Source organism: Rattus norvegicus, chromosome X (assembly GCF_021556685.1).
Source record: "Rattus norvegicus strain SHRSP/BbbUtx chromosome X, alternate assembly SHRSP_T2T, whole genome shotgun sequence".
Classification (NCBI taxonomy): domain Eukaryota; kingdom Metazoa; phylum Chordata; class Mammalia; order Rodentia; family Muridae; genus Rattus; species Rattus norvegicus.
This window is the reverse complement of record NC_141554.1, coordinates 43,159,152-43,171,319: the sequence shown is the minus strand read 5'-3', so window position 1 is coordinate 43,171,319 and position 12,168 is coordinate 43,159,152. Positions and strand designations below refer to the sequence as shown.

Genomic DNA, 12,168 nt, shown 5'->3' with positions numbered 1-12,168 from the left:
GCCAAAAGCAACTATTCAGAGTGAATATGGTCAGCTGACAGTTGAGTCATTTCCATTTCAGTTTCTGTATGTCTTTGTGTAGAGTGCTTTAAAGACATTTTCTGACTTTCTTTTCTTGCAGCATACTTCTTGATGAAGAAGGTCACATCAAGTTAACTGGTAAAAATCTTCATTTTATTAAAATATTCTCTCCGATATTTCCTTTAAGGTTGATTATGACCAGAGTTTTGACTAGCAACTATTAAATTTTAAGTTAGCATTTCTAAATATAAATAAGTATTGGAATTAGGAGTTTAAATTTTATGTAAAATACTTTGAGTATTTATTAATTCAAAGTTGATTTTGGCAGATTTTGGCTTAAGTAAGGAATCTATTGACCACGAGAAGAAGGCATATTCCTTTTGTGGCACTGTGGAATACATGGCTCCAGAAGTAGTTAATCGTAGAGGTCATACTCAAAGTGCTGACTGGTGGTCTTTTGGTGTGTTGATGGTAAGATTTGAATTTCTGATTTTTAGAGGGTGGAAATTGTTATTTTGTTCTTTTAAATGAGATCTGGCAGGGTATATTATGAGGGGGGGGTGGAAGTACTTCGGTTTTCAGTATTTTCTACTATAAACCCTAAATAACCAAATCAAATGATTGTCTGAAGGGTAGGACTAGGGAACATATTGGTTGCTCCTATCTCATCCTAATTCAAAAAGTCCCAAAATAGATTTCCTTTGCTTCTCTTTTGACATATGTGTCCAACTTGCAGTCCATGGGCTGCATGTACCCCAGAATATGTATGAATACAGCCCAATACAAAATCATTAACTTACCTAAAACATTATGAGAATAGGGTTTGGGAGGTGTTACTTATTGACTTGATTTTGTGTTTCTCAAAGCATGAGCTTTATAAATGACAACACTGTGTCACAGTGTCATCAGGTTAGACAAACCTGAAGGCAGTAATAATGTTTATTCTATGTAAAAGCCTCTTAGCCTTCTAAAAGCCTAATAGAAATCAGCAGTCTGTTAAACTAGTCACATATTTACATTTTTCAAATACCATTTAAAATATGGTTGATTTCTGCAGAATTGTATAGTTATTTGTTTTGTGAATTATCAAAAAGTTGGATAGAAACTTAATGCTTATTTTAAAAACAAATAATGTTTATTGTAAAAAACTATATTTAATGTATTTGGTACAGTTGGCATATTCAGTAACACTATAATAGAATGATTTTATGCAGTTTTAAACAAAAGAAAGAAGAAAATGTCTTTCTATATATAACTATTTTAACCTCTGGTCTTGAAACTTTATACTTCTTGGCTAATACCTGTTTTACCTTTCTGTAGTTTGAAATGCTCACTGGTACACTACCTTTCCAAGGAAAAGATCGTAAAGAAACAATGACTATGATTCTTAAGTAAGTACTCCTAAATGATGTTTTGGTGAGGTTTTAAAATTCAAACCAAAGATAATAAATATATATTAATTAATAATTAATATACATATGCCTTTGTCTGCTTACCCTACTCCTAGGCATGTACTTAATGTTTATGTGACAGTGTACTCAAAATATAAATGTAAAGATGTTCAGAACAATGTTATTGGTAATAGTGGACATTGTACTAGCAATAATAGAGCAGATTATGATAATATTCATCCAGTTGAGTCTGTTACAGTCCTCTGTGTTGTATTTCCTTATCCAGTATTATACAAGTATAAAATGATAGGTTTTTGTTTGTATTTTGAGACAAAGTCTCACTGTGCCACCCAGTCTAGTCATGAATTCATGATTGTTCAGTCTGCTCCTCCTCAGTACTGATATCTACATACATGTACCACTATGCCTGACTAAAACAAGGCAGGCTCAGTCCTTTGTATGAACATAGTATGCCATATAGCAAAGAGAATGGACGCGCCATAATTGTATGCAAGAATTTGGATGTCTTACAAGAAAGTTGAATAAATAAGATTTAGAACCAAAAAATTCAATCCTATGATTCTATTTATAAAGCTGACAAAGTAGCAAAACGAAAGCATAATTTAAGGTTTTTAATCAAATGGTAAAAGTAGAGACAAAACAAGAAAAATTTGACTATGTTAGATGCTAGTTTCTGGCAATGCTATCATTCTTGGCCAGACGGCTATTTATTGAGCTGTGTACTTTGGGTGAGCACTTGTTTGTTTTGACAGGTTTTTGACATGGTATTCTGCACAATAAAAAGGTTAAAAGTTACATATTGCATAAATGAGTGTTCACTGAACTCACACTATCAAAATTTCATTGCGTATCCTACAGTTTCAACTAGCCCTCTCTCTAGTGTCTAAAAAAAAAAAGGCCAAGCCCTTTCTTTGACCTGGCTTTCCTTTCAAGTCACTGCTTCATCTTTTTTCATCCTTTCAACAAAGCCTCTTTTTTGGGGATTTTTGTTATCATTTTTCAGCTTCTTTTACTCCACAGCCTATTCGTTCATACATACCTAGCACTTGACAAAAACTGGTCTTCGTTTCACTGTGATTGACCTTCTAGTGGCTAAGTCGTGACAGGTTGTCAGAAGTGAATCCTTTTGTTCACTCATATGAACTCAACAAGTAATAGAGTAGGTACTTGCTACAATACTGGGAGTGCAGAATGAACAATACTGAAAAGGTCTTCAGTGTCTCGTACCTTCTGTTCTTGTGGAGAATAGAATTGATGCTTAAATAAAGATAATGTCCGCTGCTGTGCAGTATTATCTTAGGGTGGACTTATTATGTTAGTGACCAGTGTGAAGGAAAAATAAGGAGTTCTTTTAAAAGATAGGATTAAGGAAAGTTTCTCCAGGGAGTATATGACACTATTCCAACCTTTCCTTCAGTAAACATTTCTTTGTATCCTATTTTCCAAACTAGAAACCTGTCTTCTTCCTTCCTTCATGTCCAGATGTTCTGATTTTATCTTAGAATCATTTCATTGTTCTAGATCTTCCTCTGCAGTGCATTGCTCACAGTATTCAAGTCATGGGAAAATATCTCACACTCTTGATCCACACTCCTAAGTATACCCTCTTTCCATCCCAGATTGTTCTCTGCTGTCCTAGGAGTTATCATCTTGAAATAAGTGATGCTAGACCACCTTTTCAAGACTGCTGTCATACCTTAGTTACTGAATACAACAGTGCTTTTCCGGTTTTTCTCAAACGTGCCCTGATTCTATAATAAATAGTAACCCTCTCAAAAGGGTGTGCTAGAGTTAGATATTTAGAAAATGACTTATTTATTTTGGATTTCTTAGCCTTTTTAAATTTTAGATCCCAATCCCTGCCCTTCCCCAATTCCTCCCTCACAGAGTCCTTCCCCCATCACCCCCCCTTCTCTGAGAGGGTCCCCCCCTCCGGTATCTACCCAACCTGATGCATCAAGTCTCTGTAGGGTTAGGCACATCCTCTCCCATTTAGGCCAAACAAGGCAGCCCAGCTAGAATAATGTACAGGCAACAGCTTTAGGGACAGTCCCCACTCTAATTGTTGGGTGACCCACATGGAGACTGAGCTACACATCTGCTACATATGTGCCAGGGAGCTTCAGCCTAGTGTATGTTCTTTGGTTGGTGGCTCAGTCTCTGGGAGCTCCCAGGGGTTCAGGTTAATTGACACTGTTGGTCTTCCTGTGGGGTTACCATCCCCTTTAGTTCCTTCAATCCCTCCCCTAACGCTTCCATAGGTGTCCAGTGGTTGGCTGGGAGTATCTATATCTGTCTCAGTCAACAGCTGGTAGAGCCTCTCAGAGGGCAGCCATACCAGGCTCCTGTCTGCAAGTATAACAGAGTATCAGTAATTTCAGAGATTGGTGCTTGCCCATGGGATGGATGGGTCTCAAGTTGGGCCGTTATTAGTTAGCCATTCCTTCAGTCTTTGCTCTTTTTCCCTGTATTTCCTTTAGGCAGACAAATTTTGAGTTGAAAGTTCTGTGGGTGGTTTGCTGTCTTTATCCCTCCACTGGAGGTCCTGTCTGGCTACATGAGATAGCCTCTTCAGGTTCCATGTCCCTACTGTTGGCCATCTCGGCTACGGTCACCTGCACTGACTTCTGGAAGCCTACCCCATTCCAGCTCTCTGGGACTTCTAGAGATTAATCCCCACCCCCAACTCTGGACAGCTGCAGATTTCCATTCATTCTCCTGGCCCTCTGACCATCTCGCTTGTTTCTCCCCACAACTCATCCTGACCCACCAATTCCCTCCCCATCCACTGTCCCACCCAGTTCCCTCCCTTGCTCTGCCTTGTATGACTATTTTATTCCCCGTTCTATAGTAAATCACAATCCATAAACTCACTGGGTTATAGAATGTTCTTTAATGTTGTCACCAAGCATCTAGGGAAGATGTGATTTACTAACATTTTGGGCAGCACTAGCCTAGTGAGTGACTTTAAACTAAATTTAACCTTTAAATTAATTTGAAGGAGGTCTAGAGGCTTGGCTGACTGATAGCACTTGTACTTGCAGAGGACCCATATCTGATTCCTGACCTCCACATGGCAGGGCTCAACCACTTGTTACTCTAGTTCCAGGGAATCTGATGCCCAATTCTGCTTCCTTGGTCACTACCTGCACATGGAATACAGACATGCATTCAGACAAAACAGTCACACACATAACAGTTTTAATTTTTTTTAAATTACTTGCAAGTCCTTCACCATGTCCCATGTTAAAGCCTTTGCTTATGAAGAAGTGCTAACAGGCAGAAGATGAACCACCGTAACTAAGTCTCAGATGACCTTATTCTCATAGTATTGATTTTGTATAAAATACGTTTATTCAAAAGCCTATACATGAATGTTTGTAGCAGATTCAGTCATCCAAACTATGAACACAATTCAAGTATCCTTCAAAAGGTAAATAGATAAATAAACTAGTATATCCATTAAAACTATATAAACATATAAGTGCAAATAAAACTGGAGCCATCTGAATGAGATCAGTAGATTATCTCAGAGTCAGTGCCCCAGTTATTATACTGCATTACAATTCTCTTAGACACTGCCATTGTAGGAACTGCAGAATGATACACAGATCGCTATTATCTCTCATAACTTAGGATGAATCTATACATTTTTTCAAAAGAAAATGTTTAATGTTTAAAGATGAAAAATGCCTCCAAAAGTTAAATGTTCTTACATGGATTTATATTTAGAGCCAAACTCGGGATGCCACAGTTTCTGAGTCCTGAAGCCCAGAGTCTTTTACGAATGCTTTTCAAACGGAATCCTGCAAACAGATTAGGTAAAGACATTGAATTAATTTGTTTCCTTAAAGCAGATATTTATTTTATATACTTAGAGAATTAATCTAAAGCAAAGATTGTGAACAATATCTGTACATTTGTTCTCAAAAAATCAAACTACTACCAATCAATTTTGGATAGGTGCCGGACCAGATGGAGTTGAAGAAATTAAAAGACATTCATTTTTCTCAACAATAGACTGGAATGTAAGTATAGTCTGAAGACACACTTGAGGGAATTGAGGGAGCAATTCCAAGGTTCTCAGTATTATTTTAAATAAAAAGAAAAGTTTGAACTCCTTTTTTTTTTTTGTAAAGCTAACCCAACCCATATGTAAGTCTTTCTTGTTTCCACCAGAAACTATACAGAAGAGAGATTCACCCACCTTTTAAGCCTGCAACTGGCAGACCTGAAGATACATTTTATTTTGATCCTGAGTTTACTGCAAAAACTCCCAAAGGTAAAGAAAAAACATAAAAACTCAAATATAAGACAATGGCTGTCTCTGCTTCAATGGCTCTCTGTTTCTGCTTCAATCAAAAAGTCTTTTCCTTGAGTCACCTAAATTTGCTGTATATCAACTTTACATCCCGACTCCCAGGAAAAATGAGAAGCCATAGTACTGATAGATCATTGCGCAGGGCTGTGATATCCAGTATGACAGTCACTTATGGATGATTGAGTTTAATTAAAATTCAGTTTCTTAATCATAGTAAGTATATTTCAAATATTCAGGAACTATATGTGGTTACTTAACCATATTGGACAGCACAGATCAAGAAATTTTTCCTTATTCTAAGAAGGTGAATGTTATGATACTAATTTCAAATACTATTAAACCAATAATTCACTGATTTATTATGTTCTTCAAACATTAACTATTTTCTAGGCTGTGAGACTAAATTAGTAGGCTGATAATTGCAGTAAGTAATCAGGACAGACGTAATACACTGCTCACTGAATTATCTTGCATAGCAACAGGTATGTAGGTATGTGTTTATACTTATAAACATACTAGGTAACTGAGAACACCAGAATAAGTAAGAAAGTTCAGAATGTCAACAATTTTCCCTTGAATGCCATCTGAAGACTGCTCTTAGTAATTCCTATTCTTTTTAGATTCACCTGGCATTCCACCTAGTGCTAACGCACATCAGCTTTTTCGGGGGTTTAGTTTTGTTGCTATTACCTCAGATGACGAAAGCCAAGCTATGCAGACAGTTGGTGTGCATTCAATTGTTCAGGTAAGTGACACATCAATAACCTAGAATTTGAAATGTTAATATAGATTTTAGTGTATGAATAGTAAGATTAGATTTTATGTATTAACTTTAAGTAAACCCCTTAACATACATTTTTAGATCATTTACATTAGAGAAAGTTCTTTCATAAATCATTGCAAAGGTCACATGAACCAAAATCATGTTTGTGATTTGAAAGTGAAATGCTAAGAGAATTGAGATAAGCATCACTATTTTGTTACCCCCCCATCTTCTACACCTCAAAATGTTTCTTAGGCCTACAATATTTCATCACTTGCCTCTGTCGGGTCGGCTAGTCTGTGAGGTCTGCAAGTTCCATTATACCTGCTTAGGAGACTTTATAAAAAGGAAGAAGACATATGAGGCTTTGTGAACTATTTTCACAATTATTCAACACTGCTGTAGTTGCAAAACAGTAGCCATGGTGCCACACATGTTGTCCCTGGGTATTCCATTTAGGAGGCTGCAGCAGTAGCATCAATTTCAGTGTTAGTGGGGGCTGCAAAGAAAGATCAAGGCCAACCTGGGCTGCTTATCAAGACCAAGTTAAAAAAAATAAAACTCACAAAAAAAAATACAGCCATAGATAACTCATATACAAATGGAGATTGTTGGGTGCCAATAAAACTTTATTTATGAAAACAAGTAGTAAATAAACTCAAGGCAGGAACCTGGAGGCAGGAATAAAGTAGAATCTGGCTTGCTTGGACTGCTTTCTCACACAACCCAGGACCACCTACTCAAAAATGACATTGCCCACAGTGGGCTGGGCCCTATCACATCAACCATTCATTAATCAAGAAAATGTCCCACAAACATACCATAGACCAATCTGATGGAGGCATTTTTTTTTCAGTTGAGGTGTTTGTCAAGTTGACAGAAATAAAATTATCTAGCACAGTACATTTACCCCTTCATATGATCTGACTATCACATCTGAAAAAAAAGTAGGTAAAGGACATAGAAGTAAGTCTGAGTACATGTGTCTGGGAATGGGGTGTTTGCAACAGAAAACTAAGTTGATACATATTGCTAAAGGGGAGAATAAACTATGAAATTTTGTTCTTTTTGTCACAGCATCGTGGGAAGATAATTGTAATTCACCCCTGTGTGATCATTGCCCGTTGAGTACAGTTATTGAGATGTACTATACATCATAAACGTGCCATTACTGTGTCAAAAAGTAAAAATACATTTAAAAGTTTTAATTCATCTTTTACATCATAGGTTTAAATTAGCCTTTTGAAAAAGTAAGAGTTTGTTTGTTTGTTTGTTTGTTTGTTTGTTTGTTTGTTTGTAAAAGTGGTTGGGGAATGAAGGAGTCTCAGGGCTAGATATATTAAAAACAACTTCCTGCTCTTCCGGAGGATTTATTTGATTCTCCTCACGCACACATGGCAGCTCACAACCATGTAACTGTAGCTCCAAGGGATCCTATACCCTCTTCTGGCCTCTATGGGCACTCCCACACTTGTGACCTACAGACACATACACATAAGTTTTATATAGATATAGATATACACATGTATACACATACATATATACATGCATGCATACATACATACATATATATCATAAGTTCAAGCCAATCAAAATCCTAGCATGTAAAAAAAGGAAATAGACATAAAGTCCCATCCCTAGCCAAGAACCTGTTTGCAACTCATGCCTGCTAGGTGAGGGAAAGCTAGGTTTTTCATCAGTAACACTGAGAATATCAACTCTCTAGGACACGAATAGTTGACCATGGAGAGGGTGTGTGTGTGTCTGTGTCTGTGTGTCTGTGTGTGTCTGTGTGTGTCTGTGTGTCTGTTTGTGTGTGTGTTCCTGTGCTTTTTTTGGTGTCTTGTTTTCTTTTTGTTTTGGGTTTATTTTTTAAGAGAGAAAAAGAATGTGAAGTTGGGCGGGCGGAGGGGTTCTGGTAGGATTTCAGGAAGAGGAATGAATATGATCAAAGTATATTGTATGAAATTCTCAAAAATAAAAACAAAATGGAAGCATTTCTCTTATTAATATAACCATTTTAAAGGTCCTGTTTCTTGGTTATTAATAGGTACTTGAAGAATATATACTATGAATATTTTTACTCATTTTATTGTTAATACATGTATTAATAGATGACATCATCAATATATGCTGAGTAAAATATTTCCATATTATAAAATGCATAAGACAGAATACAGAACTCTTTATCAACCTATGATTTTTGCTTGTAGCAATTACACAGGAACAGTATTCAGTTTACTGATGGATATGAAGTAAAAGAGGATATTGGTGTTGGCTCATACTCCGTTTGTAAGAGATGTATACATAAAGCCACAAACATGGAGTTTGCCGTGAAGGTAAATATTTTTAGATTTAAAATGCAACTCTGGCAGTCCTAATCATACATGTCTTCTAACCCACATGTATTAAGTAGCACGTGACCACAATCCAGCTACTCCAGAGGCAGGAGAATCATGAGTTAGAAGTTAACCTAAGTCAATATAGCAAGACTCTCCCTAAAACAAAATACATTCTTCTCTTTTGGCAAAAGTGCTTTTTGTTATGAAATAAATTGAAGGTAAATTTATATGTCTGTCAGTGATCTTTAAAGATCTTAATGTGGAGTCATGGCTTCCCCTGAAGTAAACAGTAAGATAGCTATAGTTAAGCCAGGGAAGTGCCTGTTGATGCCTCATGACTTTTAATAGGATGCCCTGTACTTGTCCCTACTTTATGATCAGAGAGTCAGGGAATTCCTCGCCCATGTGTAAACTTTGTATTATTTCTGCTGTCCATACCTTTCTTTATATCTAAAATGAACCTTTGAACCACTAAAAGAATAAGAATCATGATCATTTTTAGCATCACTAATTTTAATTTTATATAATTTCTTAAGACAAAACTGTCCAAGCCACAAACCTGGGCGTGTAGTTTTGTGATAAAGTTTGAGTTTCAAACCTCTAGCTGTGAATGAACAAGCATTATGTTAAAATTATCTGCCTTTTCACTGTTTATGATAGTAATCTCTCCTTTCCCAGTTCAAGTAATTGAAGTAATGCCTAAAGCTTCCAGCTACCCTTATAACTTTCATAGTAGTTTATGAGTAGCTTATGCTTAGTGAACAAGAGAATAGCAAATTATTACTGTGCCAAACTGGATATAACTGCTTTAAAGAGGCTTTCTATCGGATACAGAACGAGCCATAGAAATGTATTCAACTTGCTGCTCTGCCATTCATTGTTCTATTGAAATCTGGAGTGGCTGGAAATTTCACATTTGTAATATGCAAGGAGAAAGGGGGGTAGTATACTTATTTATAGGCAGTTTAAGAATGTATTTTGTCGGGGCTGGGGATTTAGCTCAGCGGTAGAGCGCTTACCTAGGAAGCGCAAGGCCCTGGGTTCGGTCCCCAGCTCCGAAAAAAAGAACCAAAAAAAAAAAAAAAGAAGAATGTATTTTGTCTCCATAAATACATTAAACATACCCTGAGGGCCCATTTGAGAAAGACTGCTGCCAACATGAGGCCAGCCTGAGCTATGTGGTCATTTTGAGGCTTATCTGGACTATAAAATGAGAATCTGTCTTAAAAACATTTAAAAACTGAAGATGATAAAATAAAATTGAACATAAAGACCACAAAATTTGTTTCAGACTACTCTTTGAGTGAATAAAAGCCAGAATTGAGCAAGTGTGGTAGCACATGCATGGCATCCCAGCCCTTGGGAGTAGAGGCAGGATAATGAAGGGGAGTTAATCCTCAGCTAAAGAGGAACTTGGGGCCAGTCTGTGCACACGAGACCCTGTCTCAGAAAACAAAGCCCAATTGTCTTTACAAAATGTGTTACTTAGGGCTGGAGAGAGAGCTTAGGAGTTAAGAGCACACACTGCTCTTGCAGGAGACCTGGGTTTCTTTCCTAGCACTCACAGACTCTACCTCCAATTCCACGGAATCCAACACCCACTTCTAACTTCTGAGGGCTTCTGCACGCTCATGGTATACACACATAATGTTTTGTAATAAAAAGAAAGCACTTCCAGCAGACCAGGTTTTTTCCTAGAACCTACACAGGCGCTCACAACCATCAGTAACTCAAATTCTAAAGGCTATAGTACCTTTTTTTGGTCTCATTGGACACAAGACATACATGTGGTACAGGGATATACTCATATAGGCAAAATACTCATACACATAAAATTAAATTTAAAAGTATATATGTATGTATAGTACTTGAAAATATTAAAACATTTTAAAATGTTAAACAACTGACAAATTTTTAAAAGCTACATTATTATTTTAAAGAGCTTTATTCTAGTCAAGTAATTTTTTCAGGGTTGTTTTATAGAGAGCTTTCTACTTAGCTTCAAAAATAAGTTTGTTTACTTAATTTTTTAAAAATTTTTATTAGATATATTTCTTTACTTACATTTCAAATGTTAGTCCCCTTCCAGGTTCCCTGTCCATAAGCCTCCTCCCCCTCCCCCATATGCATATTCCCCCGATACATCCCCCTTATTGCCCTCCCCATATTCCCCTGCATGTTTACTTAATTTTTATAAGTAGCTTACATCCAATGTGATAGTCCATTAGAATACTTAATTAAAGAAGCCAATTCATACAGATGCTAATGCTGGTATTTTAGACACATTTATCTCAAAGTCATCTGTATTGATAGGGAATTAGAAATTAACTGAATTCTCAAATGTTTGAGAAATTAAAAGATGAAAAGAAATGATATGATACCTTGTTATTGGTAGGTTTTCCTGAGGCTTTTGAGTTTTTAGTAAGTCACAACTGTGCTAAAAAAGAAAAAAGAAAAAACTCACCTTGGAGTGACCTGGTAGGAATGTAACCTGGTAGGAATGTGTCACATGGTTAGCTTTACATAGCCTTGCCATCTGTATGGAGACTAGCTTTCTAATTAAATAATCTGGCTAAATAGCTAACTACAAATGACTGATAAGTGATTTGTATGCGCAATAGTTACATATGATGATACCTAAGGTCTATAACTATAAACATTTGAGGTTCATGTTCATAAAATTTTATGTTAAATATCTTCCTTTTAGATTATTGATAAAAGCAAGAGAGACCCAACAGAAGAAATTGAAATTCTTCTTCGTTACGGACAGCATCCAAACATCATTACCCTAAAAGATGTAAGTAGATTATTTAACAAACTCAAATTTGAGGTATTTTTCAATATTTAATATTCTGAATTAGACAGAGACTACTTTGGAATAATCATCCTAGAAAGTAAGTTAGAATGGATGAATGTGGAAATGATTATCTTAAGCAAAGTTTCCAAGACTTTGACCTAGACTTATTTTATTTTAGTGTGTGTGTGTGTGTGTGTGTGTGTGTGTGTGTGTGTGTGTGTGTGTGTATACAAATAAGACATATAGGTCATGAAACTAGAAAGGTGACCATGAAAGGTGATAAAGATATCTTAAGGGAAGTTTGAGAAGACAACATGAGATCATAAGAGTAGGAAGGAGGGAACCAGCAGGACAGACACAGATTAGAGGGGAATGTAGTGGAAGAAAAGGATTGATTTTAAAAAACAAAAGAGTATGTATGAAAATCCCATGATGAAACTCAATACTTTGTATACTAACATATATATGTACATACACACATACATGTATATGTATAATATACATATATGTGT

At 36.3% G+C, this 12,168-nt stretch overlaps 1 protein-coding gene across 9 annotated transcripts in view; it reads left to right on the top strand.

Annotated features, from left to right (window-relative positions):
- Positions 1–12,168, top strand: part of Rps6ka3 (ribosomal protein S6 kinase A3) — a 106,187-nt gene that overhangs the window by 69,705 nt on the left and 24,314 nt on the right. For all 9 annotated transcript variants that reach the window (NM_001192004.4, NM_001446956.1, XM_087600563.1 and 6 more), the window contains 9 exon segments: positions 122–159; positions 350–492; positions 1,342–1,412; positions 5,166–5,254; positions 5,397–5,461; positions 5,613–5,715; positions 6,375–6,499; positions 8,731–8,856; positions 11,567–11,656. In NM_001192004.4, the coding sequence (NP_001178933.1) occupies positions 122–159; positions 350–492; positions 1,342–1,412; positions 5,166–5,254; positions 5,397–5,461; positions 5,613–5,715; positions 6,375–6,499; positions 8,731–8,856; positions 11,567–11,656 (850 nt within the window).